The sequence below is a fragment of the Netta rufina genome (genome assembly GCF_964035555.1).
Source record: "Netta rufina genome assembly, chromosome: Z".
NCBI lineage: Eukaryota > Metazoa > Chordata > Aves > Anseriformes > Anatidae > Netta > Netta rufina.
This window is the reverse complement of record NC_140126.1, coordinates 13,047,691-13,071,092: the sequence shown is the minus strand read 5'-3', so window position 1 is coordinate 13,071,092 and position 23,402 is coordinate 13,047,691. Positions and strand designations below refer to the sequence as shown.

The 23,402-nt window shown below is 36.2% G+C and overlaps 1 protein-coding gene across 2 annotated transcripts in view; it reads right to left on the bottom strand.

Annotated features, from left to right (window-relative positions):
* Nucleotides 1-23,402, bottom strand: part of PARP8 (poly(ADP-ribose) polymerase family member 8) — a 110,364-nt gene that overhangs the window by 30,625 nt on the left and 56,337 nt on the right. For both annotated transcript variants that reach the window (XM_084305188.1, XM_084305189.1), the window contains exons 4-12: nt 22,129-22,218; nt 20,709-20,779; nt 18,322-18,399; nt 13,608-13,702; nt 10,480-10,540; nt 9,329-9,419; nt 5,820-5,886; nt 3,982-4,107; nt 1,299-1,863 (exon numbers count right to left, since the gene is read on the bottom strand). In XM_084305188.1, the coding sequence (XP_084161314.1) occupies nt 1,299-1,863; nt 3,982-4,107; nt 5,820-5,886; nt 9,329-9,419; nt 10,480-10,540; nt 13,608-13,702; nt 18,322-18,399; nt 20,709-20,779; nt 22,129-22,218 (1,244 nt within the window). The remainder of the gene's footprint in view (nt 1-1,298; nt 1,864-3,981; nt 4,108-5,819; nt 5,887-9,328; nt 9,420-10,479; nt 10,541-13,607; nt 13,703-18,321; nt 18,400-20,708; nt 20,780-22,128; nt 22,219-23,402) is intronic.

Genomic DNA, 23,402 nt, shown 5'->3' with positions numbered 1-23,402 from the left:
GGCAACTTCAGTTTTGGTAGACTAATTATATAGAAATGGCAAAACGTTTGTAATGTTTGTATGCAGATATGCTAATTAAACAATATTTGCATCTAAAAAGATATCTAATTTGCATTAACCATTACAAATAATCAATCCTTTTACTTATTTGCTGAATGTGAGATGGATTTTTAGCTTTTCTAAAATCTGATAAGGTTTTATATCCTAGTATCCCCAAAACTTTAATCTCAAATGGAAACACCCACACCTTCACTCCACTCTGATGAACTGGCATTTAGTAAGTTTAAATTTTAACTGCATATTGTCTATCTAAATATGGACTGTGTGCTTAGGCTTGAATGACTAATGTAATTCACAAAAGTGATGAAAATCTTTTACATCTTTTAAAATCTCACCTCTGTGAGCACCATGCTAACAGGTCTCTGTGCTCAGATCCCACTCAGGTTCCTCCTGCCTTTTTCTTTCAATGTACGACAGCATAAATTAGAAAGTACTTTTGTTATAGGAGTCAGTAAGGTACAGAACTCCCTCTAGGCTGACATTTATTTTAATCAGCCCTTGTTTTGAATAAGAATCAGATTGGCTCCACAGGCAGAAGAAGAAGAATTAAGTGTGAGCTCAATGTCTTAAAATAACAATATGTGCTACCCTTTGTTTTCTCAATCAATCATATCTCTGGGGAAAGAAAGGTGAGCATTGTGGGCCTAACTCCTTCCCTGACCTCCAGCTGCCACCAATGCATTTGAAGGCTAAATTTTTCACAAAGCACAAATGTGCAAGAGGTGAGCTGAACCATGACTGCATTTCTTCCAGTATGCTGTTAACTGCAGATGAAAAGACCAGAAGGAGAGGTGACATGGCACCTTAATGAGCCAAAGGATGGTTGATTCCCCCATGAAGCAAACAGGGAAATTAGTGAAGACCTCTGTGACCATGTCAATTTTGCAGCAGAGAAGCTCACACTGTCTCCTCTTCCTGCAGCAAGAAAGGAGTTAGGGAAGGAAGTGTGTGATTGAACTTTTCCTGTGGCCAGCAACTGTACAGTGAGCTATATTCAAGGTGAGTTGTGAAGTCTGTCTTCACCTAGGTAGATTCTGGTTTTACGACATAAATGTATGAGTAGTTTAAATTCACCTTAAAAAGCTGACTCCATTATTCTTCAGTTACTTTTAAAAACTTCCAAAATATCCTCAAACATACCCCCTGAATATTAATACTTTTGCACAATAAGCATAACAACATGTTTGAAAAATAATGAGGGGTAAATGAGCAGAATAAAAAAAAGAAACACTACGCACAGCAGCTTGTGAAGGTGATGATGAAGATGGTGTTAAGATACCAATAAGCCCTGAGGTAAGAGAGAGCCTCCTGCCCTCTGCTATGTTGGACTCCTTGAAAGGCTCCATTTTGGATGATTTAGGGGCATTGGAGTAGGTCTTGCTGAGTAACTTCTGATTCTTCAATCCATCCAATTCTTCCATTCTAAGATTACTAGAGTAAGACCTACTTAACAGTTTATGGGGCTTCAAGGTGCTGTTGTGCTCACATCGAGGATCCCCAGAACATGACCTACTTAATAACTTATGGGACTTTAAAGTGATGCACTCTTCCTGCTTGACAGCTGCAGAGCAAGAACGGTTCAACAGTTTGTGTGATTTAATAGCCATTGTCTGTTCAGCCTTAGGGTCACTAGACAACGAGCGGCCAAAGGTTCTGTGAGATTTTGTGGCACACACATCCTCCGCCTTAACTGTGCTAGAGCAAGTCCTCCTCAGCAGCTTGTGAGTTTTGGAGATGCCATCCTGTTCTGACTTCAGTTTTGATTTATTTTTACCACAGCCAGGTGGAGGATAACTCGGCGACCTTAAAAATAAAGAAGGGGAAGACATAATTGGAGGATAATAAAAAATGTGTGTGAAATAAGGAAGTCCAGATATATGTCCAAATTTTTAAGTGCTGCCCATCTTCATGTATTTAACTAATGGCAAACACAGCCCAAAATAATAATAATTAATAATAATAATAATAATAATAATAATAATAATAATAATAATAAAAGGTATGTAGAACCAATTTTCCAATACCACCTTAGTCCCATGTATACACAAACTCTCACTGATTGACAAGATGACTAACTCTTGACGTAGAAGTTAGGGCGATATACTTACAGCTGTTGGTACAGGTCCCTACATCTTTAAACAAACTTTTCATTCAGGAAAATAATTTTGAAATGGAAAGTGTATATTTCACACAAGATTATAATGCATTCATCTTATCAAAATGTGTCATTCCATCATGGCATGATCCCATTCAAATTATTGTCTTTTGGGCACGGAATCACAATTTCTATGTGCAGATGCTATGGAAGATATAATGAGCAATGAAATTTGCAGGCAGTAAAACAAATTTAATTCTGCTGAAATTAACTTTTTTTAAAAACCTCACAGTAATCTGGATGCTTTGTGGAAGATCATTTGATGCTCTTCTGTCCTGTTTTAAACAGATTCTAGCTCTTTAACACTGGAAATGAGAAGGCATGGGGCTCACATTTTGAATACAAAAGTAAGAGAACAAAAGACTTTTTTTTTTTTTTAAACAAAACAATACACACTTGATCTCCTACATTTCTATAACGTTCACATTCAACTGTCTTTGCAAAGCAAGAATCAGCATCAGGTATGCCAAATCATTTTTCTATGGTTTATAAGGAACCCCAATCTTTCTAGTGTTTTTGGACTCCAGTCAAGCAAAAAAGAGGTGAAACCCCAAGGGGAGAGGTTGGCAGCTTTCCTCACCCTGCTACCAAGTGATGACAGCAGAAAATGCATGTGGAGGCTGACTCACAGTTGCAGTTAGCTCATTACCACCCTCGGGCAGAAAGAAAGTAGGAATGGCGCTCTATGGAGAGAGAGAAGTCCCCACATTTGGACTAAGTGATCTCTGCAACTGTAGTAGCAGCCAGCAAATCAACAGGAGAAGGATTGATCTGTCTTTTGTCTGCCCTTTCTGAATAAAACCAAACCCCAAGTTTCAGCAAGCACGGGACATGGTGTGGCATGGTAGGCAATGAGCAAGCCTACCCTCTACCCTAATTATAACACCATCTTCTTCTTCTACATTTGAGAAGACAGATCTTCAGTCATCTTTAACATTCCTCCCTTCATCAAATGTGGGTGACTTCCGTACTAACCATCTGTATTTATTTTTTTAAATACATGGAAATTAGAATTGTAAAATTCATCAAGAAGAAGCAATGTTCAAATAAGTACTTAATACAAATTCACAGAAGGGGTGATTTGTCAACCCTTCATAAGCAGGCAAACATGCTAGAGTAAATAGCCATATTCGTGAAAGGGGTAAAACAATAGCCTCATTTTACAAGTCCTTGAGAGTATAGGTAACATAATGAATTCAAATGAACAATTCACAAACTATCTTCATATGTTTTTAATGCCTTTGTTTTTTGAAATTCTGTGCCTACATTTCAGAAATAGTGAACACTCATTTACTCAACTAGTGGAGAGGAGTGGGTGTTCAGCAGCTCTTAAAATCAGTCTTTGATTAAAGACCGTTCTAGATTTTTAAAAATTAATAATAATACATACAGTTGTGCAAAGAACAGCTGGACAACCACAAAATTACATATATATGTTCTTGTTCTTCAAAGTAGCAGTCAAATGCTACCAAGCTACTAAAGATCTAAGTACAACCAAGTTAAGTAATATAAAATCAATTATTTCCAGTTATAGATGAATCATGGCTGTTTCAGAGCATTGAAATACTCTTCCTTCAAACAGTCTTAGAAACTGCAGTAGTACCCAGTTTGCTTTTGAAGTCATGCAAGGAAATCACTGGAAACACATGAGGTAAGATAGAAACAGAGCACTCCTCTGTGGAGAAAAGTCAACATTTCACCTTTTGAAGTATGCTGTGGATTTTGAACAGGGTATGATAGTAACAGCTCATTTTCCTTGCTATTACCTGCGCAATGTAGAAAAGATGTGCAGAGGAGATTTCACCTTTTTGTCAGACAACTTCTTATTGTGCGTACAATTAGATTTCTCTTTGCTGTTCTTCCACTGTTGTGTTACAAATGTCTGCATGATTCTGCAAATTAGGAAAGAGAAAAAAGATTTTCTCATCATAGCCAAGTCATATCACTTAAATATTAGGGTTTACCTGTGAACCATGTAGGCTAGATAATGCAACATCCTCACCCTAGAGGCAGAGTTTCTCTATCATATATGTGGACCAATGACTAGGCACTTCAGTTCTTTAAAATTTGTGTTCCCCCCCACCCCAGATAAGACTAATTCACATGGAAATCTTATTAAGAATAATGTCTGCATAAAATACCACCACAAGACTTAATAGACACATGCCTGTCACATGAAACACATGCCTCTCATCTAAAAACAAACTGATTCAGAGACATCCCATTCAGCTCTAGGCATCTGTCTCCCCAGTGAATGCAGAGACAAGATACAACATCCACACTGCTCAGGTAGGAGCACGTTTCTCCAAAGGCATAAAGGTAGGCATGTCAAGGATTACACTACCCAGAGGGGTTTATAATGAAGCTAGAGCCAGACACTTTCCTGATGTGCACACCAAAACGCAGAGGCCACAAGTCGCTCTAAGGGAAGCTAAAAATCATAAAGGCTATAAAGAAAACACATCCACAGGAAAAGTGGCTAAGTACAACAGATTACCAAGAAAGGCTTCAGATTTTCACACCTCAACTGCCTGAGGTTCTTAGTGAATCAATTTAACTTTTAATTTAGTGCAACTTGGGGTGGAAGGTTGTTTTAGATGACCCCCAGAAGTCCCTTCCAAGCTACGTTATTCTGTGGTTCTAATCTAGCATTCAGGGTCTATGAGCACTAAGCTAAAGAGAAAGTAGAAGTCAGTATGGACATTACTGAAAATTTAGTGAATCTTCAAATATGAATAATCTGGTGCTCATAGCCACAACAGACCATGGTGTTCACAAGTATTCTGATTTCTGCTCATCTGTGATTTATTTACTTGAAAATGTCCTATGGGTGCCTTTGGTAATTACCCAGTACACAAATCAGAGGCAGTGCTCATACTAAAATGTTTTAAAGGAGTTTTCTTGTGTGGAGAGCTTTTTAATTTTTTTCTTCAAAGTCATGTATCAGAGAGATTTTAATAACTGTTTCATTCACAAGACTATGAAAATGCTGCACTAAACTTCTTTAAACACCAAACAGCAAAAGATTTTTTTTTCTTAAGGGAGCCTTACTATTTCAAGGATCAAATATTGAAGCCTATATTCCTGTCATTTCATTACACATACACAAGCACATAAGAAAAAATTACTCAGCGAAATCCTATTAAATTGAATTGTATCAGGAACACATGAAACTGCTGTTTTTTTTCTACTATTCTTTCTTCTTGTCGTCAAAACTGGGTGGCCTGATTACTTCGGCAAACCTTAGAGGCCACCATGAAAGTACTGCCTCCTTATGGTATTCATGATGCTCAGAAAGATTCCTGCTAGAGACCTCGTAATCTGAGCAGAAACATTAAATCAAACACTTAGCTACTGTCTTTTCAAACTTATGTATCTTACCTTCTAAATGACAGTAAAGTGACAGAAAACCCTGGCAGACAGCACAAACCAGGTTCTCTGCAACAACTGTCAAAACAACCTACAGAGGAAAAAATGCTACTTTTACTTGAATAAAACCAAAACACTTTCATCCAACCAATCTGACAACCTGTGACATGGGCCAGGAACTAAGAAATATGTTATGTTTACTTAAAAAGAGGGGTTCACACTTTTCCAGACTTACTTTTTCAGCTGATGTCCCAGCCCAAATCTTTCCTTAGTAGAAATCTGAAATACATCCACAGTTGGCACTATGGAAAATGGAGATATTGTTGAGTTTAAATGAATAATCAAAATCATAACCATACAAATTATATTTAAGGACTCTGTTCTATTCGGACCTTTACTGTAAGTAATGGCATTGAAGTAATGGTTAAAGCAGTCGTGTCACCTGAGTCTATGAAGAAATGAAGGGCCATTTTTAGGAGTATCAGCCAATATCATTTGTTGTCTTAACAAAAGGATGTTTTAAAAATTGGATTCCCTAGAATGTATGTCTTCCCACTACTGTTAATTATACAAATGTACCTTTGTTACTAGAGAGCTTTGTTACTAACTACTGATTAAATGTATCTGGGCTGGTAATTCATCTCATCTAATCTCATAATTTTTCTTCCAAGTAAATAGTCTTTACATACACAGATTAAAATGCCCTATCTATAAATAAATTTATGTACTGAATATATTCTCAGTTGAGAAGTCTGAGTGCACTATTTGTTACCTTTTGTTAATAATTCCCATGGGACAATCTCAATAAACTGCTAGATGTAATTACTGTAGTCCGAAGTGAACTTGCTGTCGCTGAAAACAACGATTTTATCCCTTTGTAACTGAAAACAAAATTAAGCCCTTTCCGTGAAAGATATTATATACTTTAGCGTGTCATATTGGACCTGATGATCTCTTGAGGTCCCTTCCAACCCTTACAATTCTGTGAATTCTGTGATCAAACATATCAGGTTTTCTGCAATAAAATGAGAGTTTTCACACCTAATCTGATCTTCAGAATTCTATAAAGGTGTAGTTCACCTGAGTATTTCCTTTATTTTTCAGAAGACTATTGTATCTAAGAATTAAAATTTCCTAAATAAAAGTAAACTAATTTAAGTTCCTCTTAAGACCTTAGAAACTTACATGACCTTAGATCTAGATGCGGAGAAAAACCCCTTATCTAATCAATTATTTATCCACACTGTTACAGTTCCTATGACTACGAGGAAAATGACAGTGGAATGAACTGAATTTACTAGTATCGGGTTTTCCTTCTGTGGGCATTTTTACAGAAGATGCTTAATACTCATCATCTAAGTGCCTGATGTATGCATTCCAGTGGCCAAGTGACCCTGCATTTTACTCAAGACCCATCCTACCAGTGATACATCCACATTCATCTGTCAGAAAATTGAAAACATTAGGGATAGAGGCTAGAAATTAGCTCCTGGTATTATTAAAATCTTTGAGTAACACAGAAGAAGCAGGTGTCAGAAGTCCAGCATTTGTTGCGAGACCCTCAGGTCCTTGAGGTGGAACAACAGCCAACACATATTGCAAACACAAATGAGACTATATACCTTGTATTACATAAGGAACTAATGACCATAGTAAAATAAAAAGGAATGAAAATAAAAAATCTGGGGTTTCTTCTTAGAAAATCAGTACTTTTAAATCTGTATTATTCTGATCACTCTTAACCAGAATGCCAGTTTATCTTTTGATTTCCCTTTTACAAATTAATTTAAAAAATAAAATGCAGTGTATATAAACTTGCCATCCAATTTCACTTAGTTCAAAACACTGTAAATGCTTGCCCCAATATTCTTACTCAAATATAACCTCATCTTTTAAAGATAAACTGATGATTTTTTCAAAAGGAAGAAATTACTTGATTAGGGATAGCAATGTCCTTAGATTTTCAAATTTGGGATGCGTGGTAGGGTGTGGACTATCTTCAGAGAGAATTACCACACTCAGTTTCACCAATCTTAAAATCTGATGTCTAGACTGTAATTCTTGTCTAAACTCTAAAATCAGAGGAGACAGCCCAGTATCCTCAAAGGCTGATTAATCCTAATCTCTAATAGGTTTCTAAGGCCTGGGGGAGAAACTGCTCTCAGGTAAAACAATGAAAAAAGTCATTAACTAGAAGAATGACTGTGTAAAATCAAGATAGTAAACAGCTGGAAGGTGGTAAAAATATCCCCCTTTGTGCTTTGGAGTATACTGCACACAAGAAACTTGTTTCTTTTATCAGACAACAGAAAGTATTAAAAGAGAAATATACATGTCACAGAGTTGTGACTTGGTAATCTCAAAACAACATATCCAAGGAGCAAAAGGAGTATTCAGAGAAAGAGCCTTATTACACAAAAGATTGTGGATTTCATTCTGCTGTTTCTGGTAAATAAAGAGGCGTGGCTGAAACAGCAGACGTAACAAAGGAGCATTTGACTCTGGCCCTGATCTTGCCCCTCAGTACTCAAGTGCCACCATAATCAGTCAGCTGCAGGACTGAGTACTAAACATTCTGTTTTAACCTTGTCAGCAGTGCAGAAGATAACTCTTGTTACTTCTCATTTCACTGGATCATTTCTTATTGCATGATGCTCTTCACACTTCAGTCTCTCTTATTTGCTGCACTTTTAAAAATTACATTTTGATAGAAATATTCTGAATACTAACACTGCTACTTGCTATGGCAAGTAACTATTTTAAGATCTCCAGAATTAATAAAAGATCAAAGCAATAAAATACAGGCAAAAGGACCAAAGTCAAGCAAAAAAATAAGGGGTTGTAACGAAATGCTCATTGGAACTAACAGAATATAACTGATAGTTAGCATCAGCAGACAACATATCCTATAAAAATAGCTCATTGGGACAGATTTTGCTAAACACATTATGACTTGAAATATCTATTCAATTTGCAGAGGCAGAATTCTCCTACAGATACAAGCCTGAATTGACAGCTTGCACTGGAAGTCTCCAAATCCAGGCAAGTTATGATCCAAGTCACACACTTCTTGACTTTACTCTGTAAAAATATATCTGAAGTTGACTATTGCATATGAATGTTTCCAAATCTTCTCTCTCAGCTGAATCTTCATGAGTTGGGATATTTGTACTGTCACGAGGAAGCTTTACTGAACAACCAGAGAGTAGGATGTCAACATAGCGTTCAAAAATCTAATTCAAATTTAAAGATCCCCAAGAATACATATGTTCATATAAAAATCAGAAGCTGACAGTATAATTATCATGGTCTAGTTCTTCAAAAGGTATATGAAAAAGGGTATATTAATGCGCTCCATAGATTTGTGCATGTACACCTAATCAGTAGTATCTGCATCTGAGAAGATGATCCCTGATTTCCAAAGTGAGAAAATCACTTTAGAAACTGTAGACATTTATTCATAAACCCTCAGGTTCCTAGTGGAAACAGCTGCATTTCAAAGGATATCAAGAAAACAATTTCCTAAACTCAGCTTCCAGAAGTTCAAACTAGATACGCATGCCAATATTAGGGCCTAGTCTTGCAAATACATATAACGATTTCACACCAGCAAGACTGCTCTCAGCAAAAGATTTAAGTACATGAAGGGTCAAAGACTTAGCAGTAAATGGGTATCTGTCACTTAGGATATGGCTGAGACTGAGACAACAAACAAGGCATATGAAGAATACATAGGTGACTAACCTGGGCCATTTAAGTACTGTGTAAGCGAACAGTGCAGTCGCACTACTATGGGCTCTGTGCGAATTACATCCCAAGCCACAGCAATCTCTTCCTAGTTCAAGATAAAAAGAAAACAACAGATACCATTAGACATCGTTAAGAATCGTTGCATTTTGCTAGTCTATATTAGGGGCTGGTATAAACACTATCCATCCACTCACCCATCATGGGATATCTACTCCAACTTTAAATGTGACACTTCAGACAAACTATTGCCTGCTAATGCTCTTAAGAGCAGTTTTAGACTGTTTCCCGTCCTTGAACATGCTAATTTAAACTGAACACAGGTTTCTACATGACACTACATTCACAGTGCAGGCAGACACATTCCCATCTATCAAGACATATTGCTTCAAAGCTGAGAAGCAAAGGAGCAAATAAAGATGGAAAGGACACTGAACCTGTAACATAGGGCAAAGGAAACGTTTGCTCCTTCTTAAGACTGATTAAAATTATTCAAGGTATAATCAGGTTCTCTTAATTTTAAAAGAGCCCAAGAAAAACTATCTTCTGTGCTGTGCTGACCTGAGGATATAATACATCTGTATAGAAGGTAATGATGCCCCTAAAAGCACTACTTTTCATTCTAGAGCACAGGAAGTTACTGCACAGATGAGGTGAGGAAGTGTGGAGCTAATGACAGCATTAGTTACACAAGCCATGCTGCCTGTGGACAGACGCTGTCCTGAGTCTCCTTTGCCACTCAAACCTCTCCCTAATCAGTTGCAGATGTGAGAAGCACAGAGAAGGTCTCTAGCCAAGGTCATCTTCTCTCCAGGACTCTATGAAGTGCTTTCACCTAACTAATGTCTAGGATAGTAAAAAAATAAATGTATTTCATTTACATCTGTTAAAACATCTACCATTTACAAAGCACGTTTGAAAGGAAATATACAAGCAGTAAATAAAAGCCTAGAACACATCTTAACAACATGACCGTAAAATGAAAAGGAAATCTTTCCACTGGGTAGCAATCATTAACGTCACAGCCACTTGTGAAGATCAAGCCTTGGAAAAACGCAAGTCTCAGTAGTTGTCTAGAGTGCCTGATGTGTAGCAGAATTAAATGGGTATTAATGTTCATTATGTAATTTTGTGATTAGATTACTTACATCAAGAAAGCTAACATCAATATGCAGATCAATATCTACATCATCAATGGCTCCATATTCCCTGAAAGGAAAGAATTACATTACATTAGAGCTCTTTAAAATACTCCTCAGCCCAGGAGTACTTATAACAGGGAAGATTTTATAAAGGATAATCTTGGCTGTAAAATCAGAATGGTTATAAAATACACATTTACATAGATTGGATCAATATTTCCAGTGGGTGAACATCTGCTGTACTGCAACTTTCTTTCTTACCTTGCTTAAATAGGCTATTTATTTTTATTTTATTTAATAATTCCCCAAAATTCTTGTTCCATCACTGCCATATACCTTTGATGTACTGCACAAATAAATCAAGGAAACAATAATGGTCACATACTGTTGTTATTTATGACAAAAGAAAATCCTAGTTGATTTTTAGGTTAACAGCCAGTAACCTAAGCAGAGGCTTGAGATAAATAATTGAAGACAAAAACAACAAAGCCCTGACCATGGCACATTATACCTGTGGGCATGCTTCTTACATTCAAGGGTATTTATTTGTCAAAACATGCCGATTGCCCTGTAACGTGCTCAAGGCAATAGCTACCTTACTTTATCTGTCACCTGTAGTATTCCTGAAATCTCTAAGGTGCAGATTTAATTTATGCTCATAGGTGTTTCATTGCCATATGAAATCTTAAAGTGTAACTCTTTTCCCTCTTATTTTCTGACCCACTCTCATTGCCCTCCACCAAGGTATTTGAAGACTTCTTAAAAATAGGGCTAGAAAATATTCATTCTTATACCTAAACAAAAGTTACTTTTATTTTAATTACTTGACTGGATAATTCTATAAAAGTGAAATAACTTCCAGTTTTTCACAGATTCGTTGATACACTCCTGTCTGTGGATTTTGGCTTTACACTGCATTTACACACTTCTCACAATGAATTCATTGCTTTCCTATTAAAAAGAGTGCACACAGTATACTAAGAGTGCATTGTAGCAATTGTGCATAAATGAAGTTGATAAGGTAACCTTGAAATACAGAAGTATTTTTCTTAGGAGATAGCTGATCTCAGATGTTGTTGTTAATTTTCTTGAAGATCCAAAGAACAGATTGCTGTAAACTCACCAGTAATACTTATGAACACAGGCTGGTGTTACTCACATGATAGATTCAAAACGTTGGAATAAAGCTTAATTTTATTAATTAAACAGGAATGGAGTTGAACCAACTAAACACAGAAATGCTAGTAGAAGAAAGGAGAAGATAAAAATAAGTTACAACTTTGGAATTTCCATATTCACTGAAATACCTTTGCCTGCACTCCATTACCATCATGGAAAATGGATTTTAGAGACATGATGGTTTACTTCCTCAAGCGACAAGCAAGGAAGAAATCATGTTTTCTTCTAGTGCTTGAAGCTTATGATTTGCTGCCCACAATCTCTCCAGAAACACATTTTGATTTTGAAGCTCCAGAGATCCTGTTTATTAATGCTTAAGTAATATAAGTAGATACTGAAGAGTTGGTCCAGATGCCTTTCTTAAAGGTTGGTGGCCAGCTTTCAAAGGGCTGTGGTAAAAAGCATGCAGGTTTAGGAATTCCCCTTCTGTATATATGTAAAGTTCACCCTGATAGTAGGAGACTACTGAATAATAGGGTTCAACTCTCTAAGAAATGCATTTTAGTGGGTGTCACTGTCAGACAGGCCTGTTGCAGTCAGAGAAGTATAGCTGTTGGAGAGGGATGAAACTGAATGCTTAATGTTGTGCTTATAATTTCCAAGAATTCATGTATATTTTCAACTGCAGAGTACAAGAAGCATGGAAGCTTTCCACGCACCAAAAGCAACCACAAATGCCAATTTCTAATACAGTGAGCCTGAGGAGATCACAATGCATCCACTGAAACAGTTGATTGAACGTATTAGATTCATTAAGGTTTTGAAAGGTTATTTACCATTACTCAATTTTAGGAGCCTTAGGAAGCATGCTATCAAGGGGTATTCTCAATTTCATAGTTATCAGTTTGGAACCTAAACATTATCTAATTCATTTCCTAAACCCATACACAACCATTTGGACTTTAATTCTCCAGGTCCTAAAAATGTAATGAATTTCCACTTAATTTCAAAAGGCATCGTACATCACAGTTGTACGCATACTCTCACACTCTAAAATAACAGATGTTATTGTTACTTGCAATATAGGTATGCTTAAGGTTATAATCTCTGTATTTTATTACTTTGTTTATATAACAATTTTGTTATTTTAATTGTAATGTTTCTGACAGGTCTGTTACATCTTCTCCGTTATTTTAATTCAATTATTAATAATTACATAGATGGAAAATGAAGTTATAAAAGACCTGAAGTGAATAAAACATACCATAAAGCTATATGCTGCTGCAGAATCAGGTACATTCATATATGCCCTACAGAATTTTTGTGTAATTTATCTTTGCAATTCACCCCTGACCAAGGTTCCACCATTTCCTTGTGTAGGATTCTTCAGTTTCCCACCTCATTACAATTAGAAAGCTTTCCTAAAATCTAACCAAATTCTTGTTTGTTTCTAACAGACTTTCTTATCGTATCTCTCACAGTGACAATGGAGAACACTTGATCACCGTTTTTTGAAGGTTTTTTTTGAAGAAGAGCAACTGTTATTAAATCTTCTCTTTTTCTTTTTTTCCTTTTTTTTTTTTTTTTTCTCCCCAGACTAGACAAAATCAACTCCTTCAATCTTTGCCTAGGGACACCATCTAGTAAATCTCTTATTCCACCCCCAGGGCAGAAGACAGAATATGACAAATAAAAAGTTTAACAAGGGTTTAGAGTTCTGATGAATAGTAATTTTCAACAACATACAACAGCTTGATCAAATGCCTACTGAAGTGCAAAGAACAATATTTTAGAACAAGCTTCCAGGGCCTGTTCCAAGCACAGTTAGTTGTTTGAATACTATGCCACAAAAATGAAGCCAAATACTGCATTATTGCTAGCTATGAGTGCCCCTTCCTTTTGCCACAATATACAGAGCTCAGAGAAGACTTGTGTTTTGGCAGTGAGGGAAAGTTTACACAAAACAGCCTCCAAAATGTGACAGGTTCCACAATACAGAAGGGTAGGTGACATACCTGAGAGATACTGCATTAGGTCCATAGATCTCTCTCACTGCTGTCAAATCAGCTTCCAACTGTGGGTGCTTGTGAAGTTCTCCATCATAGCTAACCTACCAAAACAATAGCAAAATTGTAGGAGTTCTTATTTATTTCATTACTGGCATCTGATCTAGGCTCGTGACAGCTCTCCTTGCAAAATGTGCTGCATAAAGATTTCTTAATGCCATGCTCAGAAAGGACATTGTGTTGATAAGCTGAAGCACTGAGGTGGTCTAGCTCTTCTAAGCAATGAGATTTGCAAAGCAGGCACCTCTGTATCAGAACTACAGATGGCCCAATTCCTATTTGTGGAAGAAAAGATGCAAAGATAGATAGATGCCTCTATTCTGTCTTGTCCTGGGGGCTATTCTGGGCCTCTTGACACTTGTGCATTTTTAACCTGGCAAGTGAAAGGAGAATAAGATAACTCCTGTTATACCATTCCAGTCTTAACTACGACAGGACAAAGGTTTGCTCCCTCTTGCTTGTTGTCACACTCTCATATATTTTGGACACAGAATGGCATGGTCTCAAGAAGAGAAGCATGACACTATTCCATGCACTAAGTCTCTCAGCATCTTAGTTACATTTGCTACATTTGAAACCACCAGTGCAATGACGTCAGATTAAAAATAAAAAAGAAAAATAAAAAATAAAAAAAAAAAAAACACCTTCCAATTTTAAGCATTTTTTTACCAGATAATGTCTAAAGAAACATATACTGAGATGTCATCACATTTTTTTTCACGAGGTTTTATGAAGAGTGGTTATGGTTATGTCTAGTGATCATACTATAAAGAAAAAACTTGTGTGCTTGTCTAGTTGGATTGTATGAAGTCAAAATAATTAAATATCCTCTTATCGTCTGTAAGGACAAAAATACCTCATTAGGCTTGTAACAATCTATTAAAAGTCAATTACTACTTTCTCATTAAGCAGTATGCTTGTGATTGTATGACCCTGACTCTACTTCTTTACACCAATTAGAAAAACAGTAATTCCACTAAAGCCAGTGATCTCATAATTTGGGCACGTTCAGAAACGAGAATAAGACTTGGCTTGTACCTTTGACAAATTCAGACAGCAGAGCACAAGAATGCAATTTATCCCTTTAGACACATGAATATATCCTTACACACGAATCCTGCTGAGAGTTCCTGCTATTGCAGAGGTCTGTGTAACCTCAGTAATGTTTCTTCAGTTTGTACATCCAAATCTGCCCGACCTCAGTGCTGTAGCACTTCAGTTCTGATATCTGGAGCTGTATTTTTCATTACATATCTAATTCAATACATTTCAATCAAATTAAAATAATAATCACCTGATCACTTTTTACTTATGAAAATTAGCAAATAATTTGATTAGACATAGATTTCATCAAACATTAAGAAGTTCATCAGCATAGCATGTGAACATACTTTGAGCTATCGATGATATTCCCAACCAGAAAGGTATAAACCAGCTATCCCTGCTCTGTATGGATAGGCACGTCAGAAAAGTTTCTCACCTAGACAAGCATAGGAACAAAACCTTTACTAATTTATTTTTATTTTACTTCAGGTGGGAGTAAACAAACCTTTGAATATGTAAATATATATATATATATATATATGTATATATCGTTATTCAAAAATGAATTGTTTAATGAATTGCATAAGCAATTGCTGTTCTACTTCCAAAGAAAGCACAGCAATGTTTTCACAGATTGTAACCATGGTTCACCCATCACTTTGTTGTTCCCAAAGCACATTTTTTTTAACCACCCTAACATATAAGTAATAATAAAATCCAAATGGAACACTATGCAAAACACTAAATTGCTCAGAATACTGCCTTCTATCTATTTTCTGGTGGTACGAGCTAATGAACTCCAGAAAGGACCAAAGCACTGTTCTGGCAAACTGTAAGACCACCATTTTCCACCCCTAAATTAGTGCCACAGACATGCTGACGTATATAGGGGAGATTGCCAGAGTTTTGTGTATCTGAATTTGCAAGTATGTTCTGCAACTGAAGCACAAGAGAGGGAGAAAGCACCAAAATCAGTAGTATTACTATTTCAAACTGCTATTCTCTATTGCAAATGTATAAGATAGAGATTCAAAGCAAGAATTAACAAAGAGCTGCCCAGAAAGTGAAAATAAAAGCTAAAAATCTGATAACTTTGCTGTGTCTGAAGGGTCTGTGTTTAGAAAGTCCTGGTATTTAATCTGAGACCTGATTCAGATTATTTTGTCCAATATAGTGACAAAAGGTTGCATTTTTAAAGGAGATTAACTGATTTACAGACCTAAATCCCATTGAAAATCAATAGGACTTAGGCTATTGAATCACTTAGCTACTTTAAAAGTATTTATCCATTAAATCCTTAGGGAGGATTACAAGCAGGTGGATAGGAAGCAGATACAAGCATTTAATTTATGACCAAAAGGTCGTATCTTGTTTTCACTGCCCATCAAATGCAATTTCCCATGCTCCTTGTTTCATCATCAGTTGCTTTCTTGTCTTTCCAGCTGTAACCACTTAGAAATGTTAGTATAAACCCTGACCTCCACCTTTTCCAACTGTGTCACACAGAGTTGCACTGGTAGCTATTTCTCATAGTTGTTAATGTCAACATTTTTGTCCCCCTTCTCTGTGGGCACAGAAAACACTTGTCTCAAATAAAGCAGCTTACCTTACCTGTTCCCTGCATATACTGTCAACTACTTTTTCTATTTCCATATTATTGAATCCCAATACATGTGGTGCCCACTTAATAACTCTTACAATTACCTTCTTTGAAAATGGAAAGTTCTTTTATCTCTCAAGGAACTTAGCTCAGTACCTGGTTTCATACTTAATTCCTAAGTCCTTAGCCACTTCAATCTATAGATTTTCCTTAAAATTTCATCTTTTTGACCATGACTTTTTTTTTTTTCCACCTGATAAATACATTTTTGAGGATGTCTTTTGTTGTTGTTGTTGTTGTTTGTTTCTTCTCCTTGTATCACTTTTGGAGTGTTCCATTCTAAAGACATTCACAATTATCCACTATCTTTTTTTTATTGCTATTTAACTACAATTTTACTGTGTTTTTTTTTTGTTTTTTTTTTTCCTGTTATTGTTCCTTCAATTAAATACAGTAGCTCAAAGAACAGCAATATAATGCAGTTCCAACCTCAAAAACAAGGCAACTGAATTCTGACCTGTGGTTGCTATTACACAGCTCTTTTACACCTTGCAAAATGATTTACTGCTCTCTCTGTTCATATCTCATAGGCAGTGTTAATATTTATTCATCCATTTGGGCACTGGCAGGCATCCTCTACCAAATGTAGTTGCACTGGTTCAAGAAGCAAGCACTCCCAGCTGCTTGCTGGCTTTTCCTTCACCTTGAGGTTACTGCTCTCTCAGTAGAGTTGAAAAATGAAGCCAGTACACACAATTCATCACCACAGGGCAAAAATCACAAGAATTTTCCTCTCAGGCAGATTAAAACAAGATACTGGTCTTTGCATTGAAGTATGTGTACACAGCCGCCTCCAGCACTCTGCGGGGCTATACTAATAGGCAGAGGAAGGGAGGCAACTCCTGCAGTCATTTCTCAAGTGAACGTGAGTCTGTACCCCCGTCAGTCATTTTCTGATACTGAAAATACATTATTTCAGTTCCAGTTTCAGTATCACTTTCTGTAGCTTTTTAGGGGTGGGATTTCTATACTTTACTGTAAATATAATGCACTTTAACTCATATTTTGTGTTCAAGCCCCACCACACTACTGGAGGAGAAGCTCAGCAATGCCCTGCTTGCTCATCAGCATGCCGCACACCCTGCTCCAACCCAACTGGCCGGCGTTGCCGTCACGCTCCTGCAGCCTCACTCTGCACTCCCAGGGCGTGGACGGCTTCAGCCTCCGGGCGTAGGTAGCAACAACTTTCATAAACGCCAGCTGTAATTCACTAGAACGTTAATCAAAACAAACAGTTCTAAAAACGTAAGTGAGGAATGATTCCTCTGGGGCAATCTTTAGACTACAGTGATAAGAAAAATCTGAATAAAGAAAGCTAGCAGCGTGTTCTGTTGACGTTGCAAAAGGAAAAGATATAAAGAGATTTTATTTCCCAGTACATCACAGGGTGTAATAATAACTAATTCTGCTAAGAGAACAAGAAGGAAAACAGAGCTGCACATTTATCTAAAAATATGTAGCATTTTTCAAGGTGAATTTAACTGTAGACCTCAGAGAAAGAATGGATCGTTGCCTAGATTAAAATTGTTTTGTAATAACCATTTTTTACCATTAAATTGCAGTGCTCTTGACTTTACAAAATGGCAACCCTCCAACAGGAAACAAATTTGGATCTAGCCTGACTTCCCATTTATATCAATAACGGGATATGCTGTAAAGAGTAAATGTCTATTTCCTGGAAAAAAGCAACTGGCTTCTATTTTCAAACATCCCAAAGAACAGCTGGATTTTCTGTTCTTGCAGTTTTACAAATGCAAAGGAGCTCACCTTATTTTAAGTTTGATATCATTATACAGCATAACATATTCAATACTTTTACTTTTACTGTAAAATACTATATTACATTACATTCACACATTGAAAAAACAGATGAAATTAATTATCCAAAATTTGTAATAGAATGAACCACAGAAGCTTTCAGATATAAATTTGAAACATTTGCAAAATATCCTTCATTACCTGTCCTCCATAATAAAATTCCTCAGAATCATTATCCCCTTCAGAATCTTCTTCAAGTGTGCTGTTGTGCTGTGACTCCTTAATTAAAAAGGAAAATTAACAATGATAAAAGCAGTATTTCTGTCTTGCATTTATTGTTCTGAGTGCAGGAAGAGTATATTTTGCAAATAATCTCTATGCACACTTAATAAACATTTTATTTTTCATGAGGAGTACTATGGGCCCGTTTTAAGCATAGTGAAAGAGCAGACAAAGCTTACACACACTGTTGGGGCACGAGAAAACAACCCTGAATGTATGTCAGAGAAAAATACTTTGTCAGAGGATACAGACAGTGTGGTATTTTAGGAATTGGACTAGAATATTCAGGACTACTTCACCCTGTGGTCCTGCTAAACAAAGCATACTTTACCCACCAAGACAGAGGTTCTGTACTTAATTCACTAAGCATTTCAGTGACCTAATACAGTTTTAATTAACTTGATTCTGGTAAATCAATTCTAATAGTTTAAGGAAATAATTCAAGCCTAAGCATGGGATCCTTTAAGTCCCTTTCTGTGAAAAACTCTGACAAATCTCCACTTAATTATTATAACAAAAGTACCAGCCTGTTTCCAGGAAAGTTAAAACTTAATTTTCTGACTGCCTCTGTTCTAAGACTTTGAAAATTAAAGATTAGAAAGTAATATGCTTACCCAAGTAAAATCTGCTCTAAATAGTCTGCTCTGTGAATAACTGCATGCAAGTAAATAGAACCACTCATGGTACAGACTTCAACTTAGCATGAACTGCAGGGTTATATTCTGCTTGTTACCAATGAAGCCTTTAGTTATAATTATGTAATTAATTAAAAATATTAATCCTTGTTTCTCATAATACATTAGATATTTCTAGGCTCTGTTCTGACAACGATCCCATAAAGAATACTTGATAAAATCTTAACTCTTTACTTCAATCCAAATACCATGTACTTTTTGCACATTTTGTGTTTATGTCCTACACATTCCTGTGTTAGACAATCTTTAAGGTCCCTTCCAACCCAAACCATTAAATGATTCCATGACACACAGAACTGTCACAATGGAATACAAATCAGACGTGTGAATCAAAGAAGAGAAGGTACCCCAGAATGCCCTACATTTATAAATGTCAAATATACTCATCACCAATTTCTATGGTCAGACAATACAATCCCACCTCCTTACCTTTACCTCTAAAGTCCTTCTGTAGTTACTACATGTATACATAGAACAAAAATTGTATTTCAGCCAATTTCACAGCGATTTTTTGAGGTGAGGCATAGAAATCATATCTCCTTCTACTTTACTAAAAAGAAACAAAGTGACTTCAATCATCTTTGTTTAATAATAACCCTAGCTAAAGAGGAAGTTTGTGTTAAAACAGAACCCAAGTGAACAAAAAAAAATCAATGCCAACTAAAGAGAAATGAAACTCTCACGTGAGAATAGTATAAAACCCACCCTATCCTAACTCAGATTTCTAACTGTCAAGCCAACAGTGTTAGCAACTTATTTAAAGGCTTTTTCAGTGTTTTTATACTTACGCACCTTGTTCAATTAAAAAAAAAAAAAAAGGAAAAACTCAAAAGTCTGTCCCATGGAAACTTAACTATATCTCCAAGTTTTAATCAAAGGGGTAGATTCTGCATCAAAAGGGTAAATACTGCATTTAAACTTTTAATGTTTACAGAGCATTGCATACAATTATGTAGCAGTAGAATCAAAATACTTTCAAGTGCAGTTTTTAAAATCAAATGGAATTTCACATAATGACAACAAACAACCATATCCATTATCCAATATTATCCATTAGCCAACAAACAACCAATATCCATTATCCATCTGATCATACTTAGCCCCTTTTTTCTGGAATAAAATACAGATCACAGCCTAAAAGGCATTAGTCATAAAACAATTATTCCAAATCCAGAAATCAGCATTGTCAGAAAAAGTCTTGAAGTTAAGCACTTGAATTTTTGATACAGTGCTCAATCTCTTGCACCAGTCATTGTGGTACTTTCTTTGAGGCTCTAACACTGTCAGCCCCTGAAGACCTCATCTTTTACTGCCATTTCTTTCTTAATATCATCTCAATGAGACTAGTTAGGGGCCCATACCAGAGGTACAGCACAAATACAATGATGACTGAAAAACCGTCACACTCCAGATATTACTTACAGTGAACATTGTCAGGAAAAGTTCCAGTGGGATTGCTGTAGGCCACAGCAGTGGCCTAAGTAAGCCAAGACATTTCTTCCAAAATGTGTTGTAAGGGTGCATTTGACAGGAATTCTATTCCATTACATATTATTTCCTGTTGTTTCTTAAAATATCTTTTGTTAAAATATACATACAAGAAATACATACCTCTCCATTCTCCCTCTGTAATTTTGATTTTATGGATAAGCAATAGTTGACATCGCTGGTTTTTCTTAATTCTTAAAATAAAAGGGAAAATAGAGAACATCTGTGAAAAATGTGAAATACTTTTATATATACTGACTTTAAATACTTGGTTGAAATAGTTAAGTATCTAAGTTACAGGTATGAAGGACACCAAAGTGTTTACAATACAACAGTCTAAAATTAACAAGAGACTACGTTTCAGAATACTCATGTTTTTAACTGTAAAATGAAATTCAGCTGGTCCATTCAGGAGATTTTGTTTTCCCAATCAGTAATTTAAACTTCTGTGTAAAAAAGAATGAAAAGAATGAAAGATCAAAAGCCCGCCACAATAATTAAATCAGATTGACTTATATACAAAATATAGGTTTAGATTTTATTTTAAATGATAGGCTTTACTTTTCAAATTACGTACACACTTGCAAATAAAATTTAATCTATTCAAATTAATAAAATTTAATAAAATCTTAAACTTCAGGCTATTACAACCAGTTTTTGTTAGGGTGCCACTTTAGTAAAATTATTCTTGATTTACTACATAAATGAGATCACAGACTGAAAATTGTATTGATTTTCCATTGGAATTCAAAGTAATTCTGTGTTATACATGCACACAAAAATACCTTAAAGCTCTGTAACAATAATAAAAATACCACAAAGTCAAACACAGTTATCTGCAGAACAGCTATATTTACTTTACTCATATAGAAGAAACTTTACTCAGTTTCTCCTATAGCCTGAAATCATCAAGGAATTTAGCTGATAAAGTCTAAAAAAATCTGCGTGGAGTATATAGAGATCGTGGTTATATATTGTTTATAAGTGCCTAAATCTCTAAATACCATTATATGTATTAAATGTTTGGTTATTTTTTTTTTGAAAGTATGGATGTAATTTCCAATGAAGAGGTTCCCAAAATCACTGGAAAAAAAATTTTTTCCCGTAGTCTCATTTTTGAAATAGCTGAACCATTTTGTTTGAATTTTTCTGAAATAATTCACCAGAGACAATGATAGTTATAGACTGTTTCATCCCCAGTGGTACAGATTTCATAAAGGTTTAAGCAAGTGAGCATGAAAACTTATAATTGGGAAGTATTAAGCACCTCTAACTGTATTTGAGGAGAATTACTTTAAAACAGACTGCAGGACATTAAAGGAATAAAATACATTCTCCCTACACAATTGTGTTGATCCCCAAAAGAAGAAGTATTTTAATTTATTCTATTCTGAAATGTAGGACAATTTACTACAGCAAGCCTGTGAAGAACTAGTGAGCTGTACAAGTACACACATTAACACATTTCCCTTTAAGTACAGGAAATGTCTTGTCCTTCCTCACAAAATATGAACTTGGTAAAATAATCAGGACATAAGATTACCTGTAGCAATTTGGTGGAAAATTACTGGAATTGGCTCTGTTGTAACTAACACATCTTCATCATTATCAGAACTGGAAACATATGTGTTATCTACGAAAGAAAAACACTTTGCATGTTGAAGTCCCGTGGTGCTCTGCCAGTCCCTTCCCTCGTTGCACAACCCACCCTTCTATCATAATGAATCACTTCCCAGCTGATGAGGGAAACCTAACACTATCATATTCTTGCTGTGCCTTTTTCTGAAGAGATTGTACATAAAAGAAAAGTACCAAAAGGATGGAAGATTAAGAACCAAATAATATACATCCAACCCCCCTGCATTCCAACATCACAGCTTTCATGAGGTGTACCAAGCACTGCTCAGAACTGTCCCAAGACCCATGGGGGTTGTTGCCAACCTTTTCCAAAAGGAAGACTTGTTCTACATTTTCTGTCATGCTCGATACCAACACTCAGGCTTGGTCAAACATGCAGTGAGCTGGCTGTTAACAGCATATTATGCAAAAGATATATGCCTCATGTTGTTGGCTAGTCACAAAAAGGATGTTTGAATTATCTTCTCATCAATGGAGAACATTTCTTGTGCCTGATTCAGGAAAAAAAAAAAAATCTTTTGTTCCCTTCAAAAACTTTCGGTATGGGTATGAATACTGAAAGCACACTTCAAACTTTCTTATAAAATGTGGGAATAGACTGTGATTTTTTACTTCCAACCAAACCTCCACTAACAAAAAAAAAGGAGCAGCAAGTTTTTATGCAGTATGAACAGAAGCTAATTTTACATGAACTGCTGAACTGCCTATAAAAGTACTAAAATTTTGTTTTCTAATGATCTGGGCTAAATTGGACTTTCCACTCTAGAGCAGAAAGGCTGACAATTAAGATAATCAGAGATAGAGAGGCAAGTAAGAGAATTGAAAGGGCTTGATCTATCATGATTCTGAGCACTTTGGTTCCGCATCAGCACAGGGCATGAACTCGCATGCATTTTTAAACACACTGCTGCAACCCAAGTCTTAAAGCCTTTGACCACGGTGCTTCCAGTGGAATGCTAGAAATAATGTAAACATTAATTGATCCGTAAATCCAGCAATTTGCCACCTATACTGCAGTGGCTCTGGGAAGTCTGCATCCAGACTGAGCCCTAGGGAGGCTGCCCCCTCCTTGCAGCAGCGTCAGCGGTTCCCACAGGTGTGCCACTCTGCCTTTGCAGACGGGCAGCTGCACCGCCATGCACCGACAGGCACATGGGGCTTTCCCAGCCTGCCACCTGG